The sequence below is a fragment of the Pseudophryne corroboree genome, chromosome 3 (genome assembly GCF_028390025.1).
Source record: "Pseudophryne corroboree isolate aPseCor3 chromosome 3, aPseCor3.hap2, whole genome shotgun sequence".
NCBI classification, from domain to species: Eukaryota; Metazoa; Chordata; class Amphibia; order Anura; family Myobatrachidae; genus Pseudophryne; species Pseudophryne corroboree.
The window spans coordinates 436,193,658-436,214,649 of record NC_086446.1 but is presented as its reverse complement, the minus strand read 5'-3'; the positions used below and the strand labels follow the sequence as shown (position 1 = coordinate 436,214,649).

General features: G+C 47.8%; 1 protein-coding gene across 3 annotated transcripts in view; it reads right to left on the bottom strand.

Annotated features, from left to right (window-relative positions):
• The window catches only part of METTL23 (methyltransferase 23, arginine), a 61,217-nt gene that overhangs the window by 27,497 nt on the left and 12,728 nt on the right, over positions 1–20,992 (bottom strand). For all 3 annotated transcript variants that reach the window (XM_063960436.1, XM_063960434.1, XM_063960435.1), the window contains one exon: positions 14,945–15,049. In XM_063960436.1, coding sequence (XP_063816506.1) covers positions 14,945–15,049 — 105 coding nt within the window. The remainder of the gene's footprint in view (positions 1–14,944; positions 15,050–20,992) is intronic.

Here is a 20,992-nt window from a genome sequence, read left to right as displayed (position 1 = left end):
AACCAATGAGATTTTAGAAATTCCAAAACCACATTGAGATCCCACGGTGCCACTGGAGGCACCACAGGAGGCTGTATATGCAGCACTCCCTTAACAAAAGTCTGGACTTCAGGAACTGAAGCCAATTCTTTTTGAAAGAAAATCGACAGGGCCGAAATTTGAACCTTAATAGATCCCAATTTGAGACCCATAGACAATCCTGATTGCAGGAAATGTAGGAATCGACCCAGTTGAAATTCCTCCGTCGGAGCACTCCGATCCTCGCACCACGCAACATATCTTCGCCAAATGCGGTGATAGTGTTGCACGGTTACTTCCTTCCTTGCTTTAATCAAAGTAGGAATGACTTCTTCCGGCATGCCTTTTTCCTTTAGGATCCGGCGTTCAACCGCCATGCCGTCAAACGCAGCCGCGGTAAGTCTTGAAACAGACAGGGACCCTGCTGAAGCAAGTCCCTCCTTAGAGGTAGAGGCCACGGATCTTCCGTGATCATCTCTTGAAGTTCCGGGTACCAAGTCCTTCTTGGCCAATCCGGAACCACTAGTATCGTTCTTACGCCTCTTTGCCGTATAATTCTCAATACTTTTGGTATGAGAGGCAGAGGAGGAAACACATACACCGACTGGTACACCCAAGGCGTTACCAGCGCGTCCACAGCTATTGCCTGCGGATCTCTTGACCTGGCGCAATACCTGTCCAGTTTTTTGTTGAGGCGAGACGCCATCATGTCCACCATTGGTCTTTCCCAACGGGTTACCAGCATGTGGAAGACTTCCGGATGAAGTCCCCACTCTCCCGGGTGAAGGTCGTGTCTGCTGAGGAAGTCTGCTTCCCAGTTGTCCACTCCCGGGATGAACACTGCTGACAGTGCTATCACATGATTCTCTGCCCAGCGAAGAATCCTTGCAGCTTCTGCCATTGCACTCCTGCTTCTTGTGCCGCCCTGTCTGTTCACATGGGCGACTGCCGTGATGTTGTCCGACTGGATCAACACCGGTTTTCCTTGAAGCAGAGGTTCTGCCTGGCTTAGAGCATTGTAGATTGCTCTTAGTTCCAGAATGTTTATGTGAAGAGACGTTTCCAGGCTCGTCCACACTCCCTGGAAGTTTCTTCCTTGTGTGACTGCTCCCCAGCCTCTCAGGCTGGCGTCCGTGGTCACCAGGATCCAATCCTGTATGCCGAATCTGCGGCCCTCCAATAGATGAGCACTCTGCAACCACCACAGAAGAGATACCCTTGTCCTTGGAGACAGGGTTATCCGCTGGTGCATCTGAAGATGCGACCCTGACCATTTGTCTAACAGATCCCTCTGGAAAATTCGTGCATGGAATCTGCTGAATGGAATTGCTTCGTAAGAAGCCACCATTTTTCCCAGGACTCTTGTGCATTGATGTACAGACACCTTTCCTGGTTTTAGGAGGTTCCTGACAAGCTCGGACAACTCCTTGGCTTTTTCCTCCGGGAGAAAAACCTTTTTCTGAACCGTGTCCAGAATCATCCCTAGGAACAGCAGACGAGTTGTCGGCATTAACTGGGATTTTGGAATATTCAGAATCCAGCCGTGTTGTTTTAGCACTTCTTGAGACAATGCTAATCCCCTCTCTAGCTGTTCTCTGGACCTTGCCCTTATTAGGAGATCGTCCAAGTATGGGATAATTAATACGCCTTTTCTTCGAAGAAGAATCATCATCTCGGCCATTACCTTTGTAAAGACCCGAGGTGCCGTGGACAATCCGAACGGCAGCGTCTGAAACTGATAGTGACAGTTTTGTACAACGAACCTGAGGTACCCCTGGTGTGAGGGGTAAATTGGAACGTGGAGGTACGCATCCTTGATGTCCAAGGACACCATAAAGTCCCCTTCTTCCAGGTTCGCTATCACTGCTCTGAGTGACTCCATTTTGAACTTGAACTTCTTTATGTACAGGTTCAAGGACTTCAGATTTAGAATAGGTCTTACCGAGCCGTCCGGCTTCGGTACCACAAATAGAGTGGAATAATACCCCTTTCCCTGTTGTAGAAGAGGTACCTTGACTATCACCTGCTGAGAGTACAGCTTGTGAATGGCTTCCAAAACCGTCTCCCTTTCGGAGGGGGACGTTGGTAAAGCAGACTTCAGGAAACGGCGAGGCGGATCTGTCTCTAGTTCCAACCTGTACCCCTGAGATATTATCTGCAGGATCCAGGGATCTACCTGCGAGTGAGCCCACTGCGCGCTGAAATGCTTGAGACGACCGCCCACCGCCCCCGAGTCCGCTTGAGAAGCCCCAGCGTCATGCTGAGGCTTTTGTAGAAGCGGGGGAGGGCTTCTGTTCCTGGGAAGGAGCTGCCTGTTGGTGTCTCTTCCCCCTTCCTCTGCCTCGTGGCAGATATGAATATCCCTTTGCTCTCTTGTTTTTAAAGGAACGAAAGGACTGCGGTTGAAAAGTCGGTGTCTTTTTCTGTTGGGGAGTAGCTTGAGGTAAAAAGGTGGATTTCCCGGCTGTAGCCGTGGCCACCAAATCTGATAGACCGACTCCAAATAACTCCTCCCCTTTATACGGCAAAACTTCCATATGCCGTTTTGAGTCCGCATCGCCTGACCACTGTCGCGTCCATAAACTTCTTCTGGCCGAAATGGACATAGCACTTACCCGTGATGCCAGTGTGCAGATATCCCTCTGTGCATCACGCATATAAAGAAATGCCTCCTTTATTTGCTCTAAAGACAGTAAAACATTGTCCCTATCCAGGGTATCAATATTTTCAATCAGGGACTCTGACCAAACTACTCCAGCACTGCACATCCAGGCTGACGCTATAGCTGGTCGTAGTATAACACCTGTATGTGTGTATATACTTTTTTGGATATTTTCCATCCTCCTATCTGTTAGATCTTTAAGTGCGGCTGTCTCAGGAGAGGGTAACGCCACTTGTTTAGATAAGCGTGTGAGCGCCTTATCCACCCTAGGAGGTGTTTCCCAGCGCGCCCTAACCTCTGACGGGAAAGGGTATAAAGCTAATAACTTCTTTGAAATTAGCATCTTTTTATCGGGGGCAACCCACGCTTCATCACATACATCATTTAGTTCTTCTGATTCAGGAAAAACTATAGGTAGTTTTTTCACACCCCACATAATACCCTGTTTAGTGGTACCAGTAGTATCAGCTAAATGTAACGCCTCCTTCATTGCCAAAATCATATAACGTGTGGCCCTACTGGAAAATACGGTTGATTCGTCACCGTCGCCACTGGAATCAGTGCCTGTGTCTGGGTCTGTGTCGACCGACTGAGGCAAAGGGCGTTTTACAGCCCCTGACGGTGTTTGAGGCGCCTGGACAGGCACTAACTGATTGTCCGGCCGTCTCATGTCGACAAACGACTGCTTTAGCGTGTTGACACTATCCCGTAATTCCATAAATAAAGGCATCCATTCTGGTGTCGACCCCCTAGGAGGTGACATCCCCATATTTGGCAATTGCTCCGCCTCCACACCAATTTCTCTATCGTCCTAGTGGATGCTGGGGTTCCTGAAAGGACCATGGGGAATAGCGGCTCCGCAGGAGACAGGGCACAAAAAGTAAAGCTTTAGGATCAGGTGGTGTGCACTGGCTCCTCCCCCTATGACCTTCCTCCAAGCCTCAGTTAGATTTTTGTGCCCGGCCGAGAAGGGTGCAATCTAGGTGGCTCTCCTAAAGAGCTGCTTAGAAAAGTTTAGCTTAGGTTTTTTATTTTACAGTGAGTCCTGCTGGCAACAGGATCACTGCAACGAGGGACTTAGGGGAGAAGAAGTGAACTCACCTGCGTGCAGGATGGATTGGCTTCTTTGGCTACTGGACATTAGCTCCAGAGGGACGATCACAGGTACAGCCTGGATGGTCACCGGAGCCTCGCCGCCGGCCCCCTTGCAGATGCTGAAACAAGAAGAAGGTCCAGAATCGGCGGCATGAAGACTCCTCAGTCTTCTTAAGGTAGCGCACAGCACTGCAGCTGTGCGCCATTTCCTCTCAACACACTTCACACGGCAGTCACTGAGGGTGCAGGGCGCTGGAAGGGGGGCGCCCTGGGAGGCAATGAAAACCTATTTTTGGCTAAAAATACCTCACATATAGCCTCCGGGGGCTATATGGAGATATTTAACCCCTGCCAGAATCCGTTAAGAGCGGGAGACGAGGCCGCCAAAAAAGGGGCGGGGCCTATCTCCTCAGCACACAGCGCCATTTTCCTCACAGAAAGACTGGAGGGAAGGCTCCCAGGCTCTCCCCTGCACTGCACTACAGAAACAGGGTTAAAACAGAGAGGGGGGGCACTAATTTGGCGTTAGAAATATATAAAAAAGATGCTATAAGGGAAAACACTTATATAAGGTTGTCCCTATATAATTATAGCGTTTTTGGTGTGTGCTGGCAAACTCTCCCTCTGTCTCTCCAAAGGGCTAGTAGGTCCTGTCCTCTATCAGAGCATTCCCTGTGTGTGTGCTGTGTGTCGGTACGTGTGTGTCGACATGTATGAGGACGATGTTGGTGAGGAGGCGGAGCAATTGCCTGTAATGGTGATGTCACTCTCTAGGGAGTCGACACCGGAATGGATGGCTTATTTAGGGAATTACGTGATAATGTCAACACGCGGCAAGGTCGGTTGACGACGTGAGACGGCCGACAAACAATTAGTACCGGTCCAGACGTCTCAAAAACACCGTCAGGGGTTTTAAAACGCCCGTTTACTTTAGTCGGTCGACACAGACACAGACAGGGACACTGAATCCAGTGTCGACGGTGAATAAACAAACGTATTCCTTATTAGGGCCACACGTTAAGGGCAATGAAGGAGGTGTTACATATTTCTGATACTACAAGTACCACAAAAGAGGGTATTATGTGGGATGTGAAAAAACTACCGTAGTTTTTCCTGAATCAGATAAATTAAATGAAGTGTGTGATGATGCGTGGGTTCCCCCCGATAGAAAATATGGGCGGTATACCCTTTCCCGCCAGAAGTTAGGGCGCGTTGGGAAACACCCCTTAGGGTGGATAAGGCACTCACACGCTTATCAGAACAAGTGGCGGTACCGTCTATAGATAGGGCCGTCCTCAAGGAGCCAGCTGACAGGAGGCTGGAAAATATCATAAAAAGTATATACACACATACTGGTGTTATACTGCGACCAGCGATCGCCTCAGCCTGGATGTGCAGAGCTGGGGTGGCTTGGTCGGATTCCCTGACTAAAAATATTGATACCCTTGACAGGGACAGTATTTTATTGACTATAGAGCATTTAAAGGATGCATTTCTATATATGCGAGATGCACAGAGGGATATTTGCACTCTGGCATCAAGAGTAAGTGCGATGTCCATATCTGCCAGAAGATGTTTATGGACACGACAGTGGTCAGGTGATGCAGATTCCAAACGGCACAAAGGTGTATTGCCGTATAAAGGAAGAGGAGTTATTTGGGGTCGGTCCATCGGACCTGGTGGCCACGGCAACTGCTGGAAAATCCACCGTTTTTTACCCTAAGTCACATCTCTGCAGAAAAAGACACCGTCTTTTCAGCTTCAGTCCTTTCGTCCCTATAAGAGTCATATCTGCCCAGGGATAGAGGAAAGGGAAGAAGACTGCAGCAGGCAGCCCATTCCCAGGAACAGAAGCGTTCCACCGCTTCTGACAAGCTCTCAGCATGACGCTGAGACCGTACAGGACCCCTGGATCCTACAAGTAGTATCCCAGGGGTACAGATTGGAATGTCGAGACGTTTCCCCTGCGCAGGCTCCTGAAGTCTGCTTTACCAAGGTCTCCCTCCGACAAGGAGGCAGTATGGGAAACAATTCACGAGCTGTATTCCCAGCAGGTGATAATTAAATTACCCCTCCTACAACAAGAAAAGGGGTATTATTCCACACTATATTGTGGTACTGAAGCCAGAAGGCTAGGTGAGACCTATTCTAAATCTAAAAAAATTTGAACACTTACAAAGGTTCAAATCAAGATGGAGTCACTCAGAGCAGTGATAACGAACCGGGAAGAAGGGGACTATATGGTGTCCCGAGACATCAGGGATGCTTACCTCCATGTCCCAAATTTGCCCTTATCACTAAGGGTACCTCAGGTTCGTGGTACAGAACTGTCACTATCAGTTTCAGACGCTGCCGTTTGGATTGTCCACGGCACCCCGGGTCTTTACCAAGGTAATGGCCGAAATGATGGTTCTTCTTCGAAGAAAAGGCGTCTTAATTATCCCTTACTTGGACGATCTCCTGATAAGGGCAAAGTCCAGGGAACAGTTGGAGGTCGGAGTAGCACTATCTCGGATACTGTTACAACAGCAGGGGTGGATTCTAAATATTCCAAAATCGCAGCTGATCCCGACAACAAGTCTCCTGTGCTTAGGGATGATTCTGGACACAGTCCAGAAAAAGGTGTTTCTCCCGGAAGAGAAAGCCAGGGAGTTATCCGAGCTAGTCAGGAACCTCCTAAAATCAGTGCATCATTGCACAAGGGCCATGGTAAAAAAATGGTGACTTCCTTCGAAGCAATTCCAGTGGGCAGATTTCATGCAAGAACTTTTCAGTGGGATCTGCTGGACAAATGGTCCGGATCGCATCTTCAGATGCATCAGCGGATAACCCTATATCCAAGGACAAGGGTGTCTCTCCTGTGGTGGTTACAGAGTGCTCATCTTCTAGAGGGCCGCAGATTCGGCATTCAGTTTTGGATGTTGGTGACCACGGAGGCCAGCCCGAGAGGCTGGGGAGCAGTCACACAAGGAAAAAATTTCCAGGGAGTGTGATCAAGTCTGGAGACTTTTCTCCACATAAATATAGCTAAGGGTAAATTTATAATGCTCTAAGCTTAGCAAGACCTCTGCTTCAAGGTCAGCCGGTATTGATCCAGTGGGATAAAACATCACGGCAGTCGCCCACGTAAATAGACAGGGCGGCACAAGAAGCAGGAGGGCAGTGGCAAAAACTGCAAGGACTTTTCGCTGGGCGGAAAATCATGTGATAGCACTGTCAGCAGTGTTTCATTCCGGGAATGGAAACTGGGAAGCAGACTTCCTCAGTAGGCACGACCTCCACCCGGCAGAGTGGGAACTTCATGGGGAAGTTTTCCACATGATTGTAAACCGTTGGGAATTACCAAAGGTGGACATGATGGCGTCCCGTCTGAACAAAAAACGGGACAGGTATTGCGCCAGGTTAAGAGACCCTCAGGCAATAGCTGTGGACGTTCTGGTAACACCGTGGGTGTACCAGTCGGTGTATGTGTTCCATCCTCTGCTTTTCATACCTAAGGTACTGAGAATTATAAGACGTAGAGGAGTAAGAACTATACTCATGGCTCCGGATTGGCCAAGAAGGACTTGGTACCCGGAACTTCAAGAGATGCTCACAGAGGACTTATGGCCTCTGCCGCTAAGAAGGGACTTGTTTCAGCAAGTACCATGTCTGTTCCAAGACTTACCGCAGCTGCGTTTGACGGCATGGCGGTGGAACGCCGGATCCTAAGGGAAAAGGCATTCAGGAAGAGGTCATTCCTACCCTGGTCAAAGCCAGAAAGGAGGTGACCGCACAACATTATCACCACATGTGGCGAAAATATGTTGCGTGGTGTGAGGCCAGGAAGGCCCCACGAAGAAATTTCAACTCGGTCGATTCCTGCATTTCCTGCAAACAGGAGTGTCTATGGGCCTCAAATTGGGGTCCATTAAGGTTCAAATTTCGGTCCTGTCGATTTTTCTTCCAGAAAGAATTGGCTTCAGTTCCTGAAGTCCAGAAGTTTGTCAAGGGAGTATTGCATATACAACCCCCTTTTGTGCCTCCAGTGGCACTGTGGGATCTCAACGTAGTTCTGGGATTCCTCAAAACACATTGGTTTAAAACCAGTCAAATCTGTGGATTTGAAGCATCTCACATGAAAAGTGAACATGCTCTTGGACCTGGCCTGGACCAGGCGAGTGTCAAATTGGTGGTTTTTTTCTCAAAAAAGCCCATATCTGTTTGTCCATTCGGACAGGGCAGAGCTGCGGACTCGTCCCCAGTTCTCTCCCTAAGGTGGTGTCAGTGTTTCACCTGAACCAGCTTATTGTGGTGTCTTGCGCCTACTAGGGACTTGGAGGACTCCAAGTTGCTAGATGTGGTCAGGGCCCTGAAAATATAGGTTCCAGGACGGCTGGAGTCAGGAAAACTGACTTGCTGTTATCCTGTATGCACCCAACAAACTGGGTGCTCTTGCTTCTAAGCAGACTTTTGCTAGTTGGATGTGTAATACAATTCAGCTTGCACATTCTGTGGCAGGCCTGCCACAGCCAAAATATGTAAATGCCCATTCCACAAGGAAGGTGGGCTCATCTTGGGCGGCTGCCCGAGGGGTCTCGGCTTTACAACTTTGCCGAGCGGCTATTTAGTCAGGGGCAAACACGTTTGTAAAATCCTACAAATTTGATAACCTGGCTAAGGAGGACCTGGAGTTCTCTCATTCGGTGCTGCAGGAGTCATCCGCACTCTCCCGCCCGTTTGGGAGCTTTGGTATAATCCCCATGGTCCTTTCAGGAACCCCAGCATCCACTAGGACGATAGAGAAAATAAGAATTTACTTACCGATAATTCTATTTCTCGGAGTCCGTAGTGGATGCTGGGCGCCCATTCCCAAGTGCGGATTATCTGCAATACTTGTACATAGTTACAAAAATCGGGTTATTATTGTTGTGAGCATCTTTCAGAGGCTCCGCTGTTATCATACTGTTAACTGGGTTCAGATCACAGGTTGTACAGTGTGATTGGTGTGGCTGGTATGAGTCTTACCCGGGATTCATAAATCCTTCCTTATTGTGTACGCTCGTCCGGGCACAGTATCCTAACTGAGGCTTGGAGGAAGGTCATAGGGGGAGGAGCCAGTGCACACCACCTGATCCTAAAGCTTTACTTTTTGTGCCCTGTCTCCTGCGGAGCCGCTATTCCCCATGGTCCTTTCAGGAACCCCAGCATCCACTACGGACTCCGAGAAATAGAATTATCGGTAAGTAAATTCTTATTATCGTCCTCATACATGTCGACACACACGTACCGACACACAGCAGACACACAGGGAATGCTCTTAACGAAGACAGGACCCCACTAGCCCTTTGGGGAGACAGAGGGAGAGTTTGCCAGCACACACCAAAAGCGCTATATATGACAGGGATAGCCTTATAATAAGTGCTCCCTGTATAGCTGCTTTTATAATATAATTTTTGCCACTATTTTGCCCCCCCTCTCTTGTTTTACCCTGTTTCTGTAGTGCAGTGCAGGGGAGAGACCTGGGAGCCGTCCTGACCAGCGGAGCTGTGTAAGGAAAATGGCGCTGTGTGCTGAGGAGATAGGCCCCGCCCCTTTTCCGGCGGGCTCGTCTCCCGCTCTTTAGTGTATTCTGGCAGGGGTTAAATATCTCCATATAGCCCCGGAGGCTATATGTGAGGTATTTTTTAGCCAAATAGGTTTTCATTTGCCTCCCAGGGCGCTCCCCTCCCAGCGCCCTGCACCCTCAGTGACTGCCGTGTGAAGTGTGCTGAGAGGAAAATGGCGCACAGCTGCAGTGCTGTGCGCTACCTTTAGAAGACTGAGGAGTCTTCTGCCGCCGATTCTGGACCTCTTCATGTTTCAGCATCTGCAAGGGGGCCGGCGGCGAGGCTCCGGTGACCATCCAGGCTGTACCTGTGATCGTCCCTCTGGAGCTGATGTCCAGTAGCCAAGAAGCCAATCCATCCTGCACGCAGGTGAGTTCACTTCTTCTCCCCTAAGTCCCTCGTTGCAGTGATCCTGTTGCCAGCAGGACTCACTGTAAAATAAAAAACCTAAGCTAAACTTTCTCTAAGCAGCTCTTTAGGAGAGCCACCTAGATTGCACCCTTCTCGGCCGGGCACAAAAATCTAACTGGCTTGGAGGAGGGTCATAGGGGGAGGAGCCAGTGCACACCACCTGATCGGAAAGCTTTACTTTTGTGCCCTGTCTCCTGCGGAGCCGCTATTCCCCATGGTCCTTTCAGGAACCCCAGCATCCACTAGGACGATAGAGAAACATATATACTGCACTAATATTTCTGTGCCCCTTCCCGTTTTGCACCCTTATATTTATTCAGAAGTGTGAGGAAGGACCAGCGTCTCTGCAGCCTGTGTAGAGGAAAATGGCGCTGAGCTGTGAGGATGAAGCTCCGCCCACTTAATGGCACGCTTCAGTCCCGCTTTTTTTTAAATATATATTTATACTGGCGGGGGTTAGGACAGTGCCTAGGCATTATGTCCCCTCTTGCCAGTTTATTTTGAGGTTTTTCTGCTGCCCAGGGCGCCCCTCCCGTGCCCTGCACCCTGTAGTGCTGCTGTGTGTGTGGGAGCATGGCGCGCAGCGTGCGATCGCTGTGCGGTACCTCAGAATGCAGTCACTGAAGTCTTCTTTATCTTCTTCTACTCTCCTGTCTTCTGGCTCTGTAAGGGGGGTGACGGCCAGCTCTGGGAACGAGCATCTAGGTGTACCTAGCGATCAAACCCTCAGGAGCTAATGGTGTCCTGTAGCCAGAAGCAGAGCCTTTGAACTCACTGGAAGTAGGTCATACTTCTCTCCCCTTAGTCCCACGAAGCAGGGAGACTGTTGCCAGCAGTCTCCCTGAAAATAAAAAACCTAACAAAAGTCTTTGTCAGAGAAACTCAGTAGAGCTCCTCAGATTGCATCCAGTCTGCCTGGGCACAATTCTAAAACTGGAGTCTGGAGGAGGGGCATAGAGGGAGGAGCCAGTTCACACCCCTTTTGAAAGTCTTAAACTGCCCATGTCTCCTGCGGATCCCGTCTATACCCCATGGTTCTGAATGTGACCCCAGCATCCTCTAGGACGTATGAGAAATATACGTTATGGTAAGTGGGGGGGGGGGGGGGGGGGGGGGGGCTACTAGCTGAAATATCTGTTTGTGCCCGAATGGAGCAACAATTGAATTGCTCTGTCAGGTGCATTAAATAATTGAATCCCCCCTTCCCCCTATGCATTAATAATCCATATAACTTTTCTGAGTGTGGTACATAGGGGTCAAATCGTATTCCCCACTCATAACGGGTGGTCTTCACTATGCTGAATGTCGGGATCCCGGGAAACACAGTATACCGGCACCGGAATCCCGACACTCGGCATACCGACATATTCTCCCACGTGGGGGTCCACGCCACCCCTGGAGGGAGAATAAAATGGCGCGCCACCGTGCCCGCAGCGAGCGTGGCGACCGCAGCGAGCCCGCAAGGGGCTCCTTTGTGCTCGCCACAGTGTCGGTATGCCGGCGGTCGGGCTCCCGGCACCGGTATGCTGGTTGCCCGGCCGCCGGCATACCATACTACACCCCTCATAACAATGGTGACTGTGATCTGCAGCGCTAATAAGCCTTCTGCAGGAGATTTCTGTGAAGTCTGCCTTGGGCTATTAGTACATCACAAGTCATAAAATTATGCAGAAACCAATCAATCAGGCATCAAAATGCTTTTGAGGACGTGTGAATTATAGAAAAGCTTAGCGGTGATAAAAATAAATTAAATTGTTTTGGATGCGTGAATTACTTAGCAAAAGCAAAATTAGGGGGGGGAAACGAATTGTAGGTAATTACCCATTATTACGTGAAAAGTTTAAACTCTTTTCTTTAAAAGTATTTATCACTCAATTAACGCAAAGAGATTTTTCACCACCTCCTGAGCAGGTGAAAAGTTGGGAAAAATCCCACTAGGACATTGTCCCTAATGATTAATTAGCCACTTAAGATTTTTTATTGATCTTAATTTGGCAAATACTCACGTTATTTTGGGGGTGAAAGTGTGCAAAATGCAGGAAAATGGGTTAACTGATGTGCGACAGATATATAGGGCTGCTGTATAAATGAAACAGGTGTTTTCAATATTGCAGGTTGGAGTTAGAGGTGTTTTTTAGGTTCTTAAAAATGCCTTAAAATGACACAGATATATACACCCCTAATTTAAGTAGAGCATTTATTTCACAGAAAAACACTTGCTTTCTATAATTTTTCCACTGTTTTAAAAAAATGCCATTTGAGACAAATACTTCTATTATGGCCAGTAAGAGACTTCTATACTATTATCCAATATTAGTTTGTCTTTTTTGGGATACAGGCAGATTTTCACCTATACTTAACAAATAAAAAAACATCAAGAATTATCAAGTGAAACACTTAACACCTATCTTCTAATTGGATTGCATAAAATAACACGCGATACAGTAAGTGAGAGTATTGGGCTATAGGTCTTAACACTCGAAAACCTAACACTTTATCACATCTAATTGGGGGGGGGGGCGGCTGCGGGTAGGGAGGGCTGGGATTCATTTCTTGCTGAACCCGTCAGGATTACTACCTGTCATGAAGCCGCCGTCGGAATTTAGAATGGCAGTATCTTCACTGACTGTCTACTGGTCCCAACCCAGTTGAAGTAAACTACATTCTATGCTCCCACACATTTTTCTTGTGTATTGAATATATAAAATGTAGAATTCTTTTCAGTGTATGAAAGGCCACAGCATCTCTCACTAAAACCTGTACAAATATGTTCCCAAATCACAGAAGATGGACTGCAAATTGGTTGAATTCTACATGGACTGTATAAAACACATGGATAGTACAAACTAACCCTTTTTGGGTGAGAAGCACAGTGCAAATATAGGTATGTTATTTCCGCACAATGAACAACTATTTCATAGGCTGCTTTCTTTCCTGAAAATAAACCCTACCGTAAACAAGTTCAGCTTTACACGACGCTTGGCCCAAAGGACAAGAAACCACAACCAGTTATATTGTTTCACTTTTCTTTAAAGGTGTTTCAATATTACTCTTATGCTGCATTCAGATCGCAAATGCCGGATCCTACCCGGTAAGAGAAACGTGTACTTACCGGGTGGGATCCGGCATTTGCGCTCCGTTGCTGGCTTTCCGACCCGGCAATATACCGGGTCGGTTGCCATAGCAGCGGAGGGCGCAGCAGCAGCAGGGGTGGAGGCGGCGCCGGGAGAGAGCTCATCTCCTGCGCCGCCTCTGCCTATGCTGTGAATGGGAGCCGTGTCGCATCGGAACGGCTCCCATTCACACTGCGCCTGACCCGCTAATCAACCCGTTAATAACCCTTATTTTTTACCGGGTTGAATTACCGGGTCAGGCGACCCGCTAATTCTGCAAAGGACCTTTCACATCGCACACTGACCCGTTTCGACACGGCAATATGCCGTGTCGATACCGGGTTTTTAGTGCGATGTGAAAGGGGTATTAGTTAGCGGAACAGGCTGACATACTGCAGATTCCTTTCTTAAAGCAATGATGTACTGTTATGTGATTGCTAGATAAAGCAGAGTTCTACCTAATGTCAAATTACTAAGGTATAGCGCCCTCAGTCTAGGAATCCATCCTAGCTATGGATGTCTCATGCTGTAGAACAGGGGTGGGGAACCTCAGGCCCGCGGGCCGTATAAGGGGGGTAATTCCAAGTTGATCGCAGCAGGATATTTTTTAGCAGTTGGGCAAAACCATGTGCACTGCAGGGGGGGGGGGGGGGCAGATATAACATTTGCAGAGAGAGTTAGATTTGGGTGGGTTATTTTGTTTCTGTGCAGGGTAAATACTGGCTGCTTTATTTTTACACTGCAATTTAGATGGTATCCGGACTCCAGGTCGACAACAAAAATGTCGACACCTTAGGTCGACGCCAATTGGTCGACACACCTTAGGGCGACGTCGACATGGAAAAAGGTCGACATGGGTTTTTCACAATTTTTTTCTTTTTTGGAACCTTTTCATACTTAATGATCCATGTGGACTACGATTGGAACGGTAATCTGTGCCGAGCGAAGGCACAATGCCCGAAGCATGGCGAGCGAAGCGAGCCATGCGAGGGGACGCGGTGCACTAATTGGGGTTCCCGGTCACTCTACGAAGAAAACGACACAAAAAAACCCTCATGTCGACCTTTTTCCACGTCGACCTTTTGCCCATGTCGACCTAAGGCGTGTCGACCAATTGGCATCGACCTAAGCTGTGTCTACATTTTTGTTGTCGACCTGGAGTCCCAGACCCATTTAGATTGCAGATTGAACTCACCACACCCAAATCTATCTCTCTCTGCACATGTTATATCTGCCTCCCCTGCAGTGCACATGGTTTTGCCCAACTGCTAAAAAATTTCCTGCTGCGATCAACTTGGAATTACCCCCTAGGCCCGCAAAGCCACTTGATCAGGCCCGGCCAGGCTCACCTAACCGAGGGAGATGCCGGGTGCCTGCTGAGATTTTGTTACCAGCTGGGGCCTGGCTGCTTCTCCTCAGCAGCAGCCAGAGGCAGGAGCTCACTCCTGATCTCTAGCTTCCAGCTCAGGCAGTGTACATGTGCGGCGCTCCCATAGTTCCGAGGAGCGGGCAGCCAGGCGTAGGGCAGCGGTCCGGAAACAGGAGCGGGGCTGGTGAGTATTGTGTTTTTTTTTCTTTCTTTTAATGTGTGTGTGTAAGCGGCACTACTAGGGGGGCATAACAACTGACTGGGGGCATATCAACTGACTGGGGGCATATCTAATGGGGTATAACAAGTGACTGGGGGTATATCTACTGGGGCATAACAACTGACTGGGGGCAGGATCATTTTTAAGTTGATCATTTTTGTATGGCCCCCGAAGGATTTTATAAATAACCAAATGGCCCTTGGTAGAAAGAAGGTTCCCCACCCCTGCTGTAGAACATGCAACTTGAGATACTTCAATCTCATATGACGTAACCATGGCGCTTCTGTTATTGAAGAATGCATCACTCCTAAAGCAACGGGAGGTTTAGCATTTGCCCAATGGCAGATGTCACAGACATGGAATCCCTGAGTTTTTGCTAACTGGGTGTTGTTCTTCAAGACATGATTTACATATTTATCTTTACATTTTTTTTAGAAGAATAGACACCAAAGTGAAGGCATGAATTACCTCCAATACTCTCCTGCCGGCCAGCAATGTTCGGTGAAACCAAATATACTGGGCAAGAACCAGTGCACTGGGCCAAACATACATTCCATATTCAGAATCCAGCACCTGGAAGATCAGATCAGAACATGAACAGACTAAACACAGTTACAGGGCAAACTACAGCTTCTATTGTGACAAATATTGCAAATCTGAAGCAAAAGCTACTTTTTATTTTTGGGATGAACTATAGAGTTCTCCTAGCCAATTCAACTATTAAGAGACTGCAATAGACATGTTACTTTTGCTTTCTATATCTATTCATATAGTTATTTCATATTATAAATATGCAGTTGGCTCCATGAGGGCAGATTCTTTTCCATTTATTTATTCTTTAGAAAAGAGAGATGGTGAGGGTGAGAACAGTGAATGACTGAAGGAGAGGAAAGGGGCCTGGTTATTTCATTAGAGAAGGGGTGTCTGGCTTTTTAGTGTCAGTTGCATTATTGTCATATCAACTTATACCTGTCATACGTCTCTTAAAAACATGGCATAATAAATTCTTGGGTTGTCTTGGCTGATGTGGCCACAGATGGAATTTTACTATAACTAATAATAAAAGGCTGTAGACAGAAGGAATATATAGCACATATTATTATTAATGTGGCGCCACAAGTGTTTTGCATCGCATACCAAAGTACATAAATAAATGAGTAAAAGTAGAAAACAATGAGGGGGTATCCAATTAGCCACGATTTTGCAATAAATTATCGCAAATGCTATAATTCAGTATCCTAATAGTGGCGATAAGTCTCCATGGGGTTTATCACGGTTTTCTCTTCACCATCTCAGAGTAGGGGATAAGTAGTGCAAAATCGCTATTTTAAGGTAAAAATGTCTGGATTTGGTTTAGAACCCCTGGGACACCCCCCTGAACTACTAATTAGGCACTTAGAAGTTTAATTATTTTTTATTTGGCCAATGTAACATTCAATCTGTCTCTAAATCATGTTACATGCACCTTAAAAACATATCCAAAATACGCCCTTATCTTACACAAGACACTGCAAAAAATAAGATTTTACTCACTGGTAAATCTATTTCTCGTAGTCCGTAGTGGATGCTGGGAACTCCGAAAGGACCATGGGGAATAGCGGCTCCGCAGGAGACTGGGCACAACTAAAGAAAGCTTCTAGGTCACCTGGTGTGCACTGGCTCCTCCCACCACGACCCCCCTCCAAGCCTCAGTTAGGACACTGTGCCCGGACGAGCTGACATAATAAGGAAGGATTTTGAATCCCGGGTAAGACTCTTACCAGCCACACCAATCACACCGTATAACTCGTGATACTATACCCAGTTTAACAGTATGAAACCAACTGAGCCTCTCAACAGATGGCTCAACAATAACCTTTAGTTAACAATAACTATGTACAAGTATTGCAGACAATCCGCACTTGGGATGGGCGCCCAGCATCCACTACGGACTACGAGAAATAGATTTACCGGTGAGTAAAATCTTATTTTCTCTGACGTCCTAGTGGATGCTGGGAACTCCGAAAGGACCATGGGGATTATACCAAAGCTCCCAAACGGGCGGGAGAGTGCAGATGACTCTGCAGCACCGAATGAGAGAACTCAAGGTCCTCCTCAGCCAGGGTATCAAATTTGTGGAATTTTGCAAACGTGTTTGCCCCTGACCAAGTAGCAGCTCGGCAAAGTTGTAAAGCCGAGACCCCTCGGGCAGCCGCCCAAGATGAGCCCACCTTCCTTGTGGAATGGGCTTTTACTGATCTAGGATGCGGCAGTCCAGCCGCAGAATGCACCAGCTGAATTGTGCTACAAATCCAGCGAGCAATAGTCTGCTTAGAAGCAGGAGCACCCAGTTTTTTGGGTGCATACAGGATAAATAGCGAGTCAGTTTTCCTGACTCTAGCCGTCCTGGAAACATAAATTTTCAAGGCCCTGACTACGTCCAGCAACTTGGAATCCTCCAAGTCCCTAGTAGCCGCAGGCACCACAATAGGTTGGTTCAAGTGAAAAGCTGATACAGGTTGAGTCTCCCTTATCCAAAATGCTTGGGACCAGAGGTATTTTGGATATCGGATTTTTCCGTATTTTGGAATAATTGCATACCATAATGAGATATCATGGTGATGGGGCCTAAATCTAAGCACAGAATGCATTTATGTTACATATACACCTTATACACACAGCCTGAAGGTCATTTTAGACAATATTTTTTGTAACTTTGTGCATTAAACAAAGTATGTCTACATTCACACAATTCATTTATGTTTCATATACACCTTATACACACAGCCTGAAGGTCATTTAATACAATATTTTTAATAACTTTGTGTATTAAACAAAGTTTGTGTACATTGAGCCATCAAAAAACAAAGGTTTCACTATCTCACTCTCACTCAAAAAAGTCCGTATTTCGGAATATTTGGATATGGGATACTCAACCTGTACCACCTTAGGGAGAAACTGGGGACGAGTCCTCAATTCCGCCCTATCCATATGGAAAATCAGATAAGGGCTTTTACATGACAAAGCTGCCAATTCTGACACACGCCTGGCTGAAGCCAAGGCCAATAACATGACCACTTTCCACGTGAGATATTTTAGATCCACGGTTTTAAGTGGCTCAAACCAATGTGATTTTAAGAAACTCAACACCACGTTGAGATCCCAAGGTGCCACAAACGGGGGCTGAATATGCAGCACTCCTTTCACAAACGTCTGAACTTCAGGTAGTGAAGCTAGTTCTTTCTGGAAGAAAATCGACAGGGCCGAGATCTGTACCTTAATGGAGCCTAATTTCAGGCCCATAGTCACTCCTGCTTGTAGGAAATGCAGAAATCGACCTAGTTGAAATTCCTCTGTTGGGGCCTTTTTGGCCTCACACCAAGCAACATATTTCCGCCATATGCTGTGATAATGCTTTGCAGTTACATCTTTCCTGGCTTTAATCAGCGTAGGAATGACTTCCTCCGGAATGCCCTTTTCCTTCAGGATCCGGCGTTCAACCGCCATGCCGTCAAACGCAGCCGCGGTAAGTCTTGGAACAGACAGGGCCCCTGCTGCAGCAGATCCTGTCTGAGCGGCAGAGGCCATGGGTCCTCTGAGATCATTTCTTGAAGTTCCGGGTACCACGCTCGTCTTGGCCAATCCGGAACCACGAATATTGTTCTTACTCCTCGTTTTCTTATTATTCTCAGTACCCTTGGTATGAGAGGCAGAGGAGGGAACACATAAACTGACTGGTACACCCGCGGTGTCACTAGAGCGTCCACAGCTATCGCCTGAGGGTCCCTTGACCTGGCGCAATATCTCTCTCCTGACTTAGGGCATTGTAAATGGCCCTTAGTTCCAGAATATTTATGTGTAGGGAAGTCTCCTGACTCGACCATAGTCCTTGGAAGTTTCTTCCCTGTGTGACTGCCCCCCAGCCTCGAAGGCTGGCATCCGTGGTCACCAGGACCCAGTCATGTATGCCGAATCTGCGGCCCTCTAGAAGATGAGCACCCTGCAGCCACCACAGCAGAGACACCCTGGTTCTTGGAGACAGGGTTATTAGGCGATGCATCTGAAGATGCGATCCGGACCATTGGTCCAACAGGTCCCACTGAGAGATTCTGGCATGGAACCTGCCGAAAAGAATTGCTTCGTAAGAAGCCACCATCTTTCCCAGGACCCGCGTGCAGTGATGCACCGATACCTGTTTTGGTTTCAGGAGGTCTCTGACTAGAGATGACAGCTCCTTGGCTTTCTCCTCCGGGAGAAACACTTTTTTTATTTTTATTTTCTGGACTGTATCCAGAATCATACCCAGGAACAGTAGACGTGTCGTCGGAACCAGCTGTGATTTTGGAATATTCAGAATCCAACCGTGCTGGTGTAGCACCTCTTGAGATAGTGCTACTCCCACCAACAACTGCTCCTTGGACCTCGCCTTTATTAGGAGATCGTCCAAGTACGGGATAATTAAAACTCCCTTTCTTCGAAGGAGTATCATCATTTCCGCCATTACCTTGGTAAACACCCTCGGTGCCGTGGAGAGTCCAAACGGCAGCGTCTGGAATTGGTAATGGCAATCCTGTACCACAAATCTGAGGTACTCCTGGTGAGGATAGTAAATGGGGACATGCAGGTAAGCATCCTTGATGTCCAGGGATACCATGTAATCCCCCTCGTCCAGGCTTGCAATAACCGCCCTGAGCGATTCCATCTTGAACTTGAATTTTTTTATGTATGTGTTCAAGGATTTCAAATTTAAAATGGGTCTCACCGAACCGTCCGGTTTCGGTACCACAAACAGTGTGGAATAGTAACCCCGTCCTTGATGAAGTAGGCACCTTGATTATCACCTGCTGGGAATACAGCTTGTGAATTGCCGCTAGCACAGCCTCCCTGTCTGAAGGAGTAATCGGCAAGGCAGATTTTAGGAACCGGTGGGGTGGAGACGCCTCGAATTCCAGTTTGTACCCTTGAGATACTATTTGCAGGATCCAGGGATCCACCTGTGAGCGAGCCCACTGATCGCTGAAATTTTTGAGGCGGCCCCCCACCGTACCTGGCTCCGCCTGTGGAGCCCCACCGTCATGCGGCGGACTCGGAAGAAGCGGGGGAGGACTTTTGCTCCTGGGAACCTGCTGTTTGTTGCAGCCTTTTTCCCCTACCTCTGCCTCTGGACAGAAAGGACCCGCCTTTTCCACGCCTGTTTTTCTGAGTCCGAAAGGACTGTACCTGATAAAACGGCGCCTTTTTAGGCTGTGAGGGAACATGGGGTAAAAATGCTGACTTCCCAGCAGTTGCTGTGGAAACTAGGTCCGAGAGACCATCCCCAAATAACTCCTCACCCTTATAAGGCAAAACTTCCATGTGCCTTTTTGAATCTGCATCCCCTGTCCACTGGCGAGTCCATAAGCCTCTCCTAGCAGAAATAGACAATGCACTTATTTTAGATGCCAGCCGGCAGATCTCCCTCTGTGCATCTCTCATGTATAAGACTGAGTCTTTTATATGCTCTATGGTTAGCAGAATAGTGTCCCTGTCTAGGGTGTCAATATTTTCTGACAGGGAATCTGACCACGCAGCGGCAGCACTGCACATCCATGCTGACGCAATAGCTGGTCTAAGTATAATGCCTGAGTGTGTATATACAGACTTCAGGATCGCCTCCTGCTTTCTATCAGCAGGTTCCTTGAGGGCGGCCGTATCCGGAGACGGTAGTGCCACCTTTTTAGACAAACGTGTGAGCGCTTTATCCACCCTAGGGGGTGTCTCCCAACGTGACCTATCCTCTGGCGGGAAAGGGAACGCCATTAGTAACTTCTTAGAGATTACCAATCTTTTATCAGGGAAAGCCCACGCTTCTTCACACACTTCATTTAATTCTTCTGATGGGGGAAAAACTACGGGTAGTTTTTTCTCCCCAAACATAATACCCTTTTTAGTGGTACCTGGGTTTATATCAGAAATTTGTAACACCTCTTTCATTGCTTCAATCATGCAACGAATGGCCTTAGTGGACATTAGACTAGACTCATCGTCGTCGACACTGGTGTCAGTATCTGTGTCGACATCCGCGTTTGCCATCTGAGGTAGCGGGCGTTTTAGAGCCCCCGATGGCCTTTGAGACGCCTGGACAGGCACGAGCTGAGAAGCCGGCTGTCCCGCATTTGGCATGTCGTCAATTTTTTTTGTGTAAGGAGTCGACACGTGCACGCAATTCCTTCCATAAGTCCATCCACTCAGGTGTCTGCCCCGCAGGGGGTGACATCCCTTCTATAGGCATCTGCTCCGCCTCCACATCATTATCCTCATCAAACATGTCGACACAGCCGTACCGACACACCGCACACACACAGGGAATGCTCTAACAGAGGACAGGACCCACAAAAGCCCTTTGGGGAGACAGAGTGAGAGTATGCCAGCACACACCAGAGCGCTATATAATGCAGGGACTAACTGAGTTATGTCCCCTATAGCTGCTGTTATATATACTGCGCCTAAATTTAGTGCCCCCCCTCTCTTTTTTACCCTTTTCTGTAGTGTAGACTG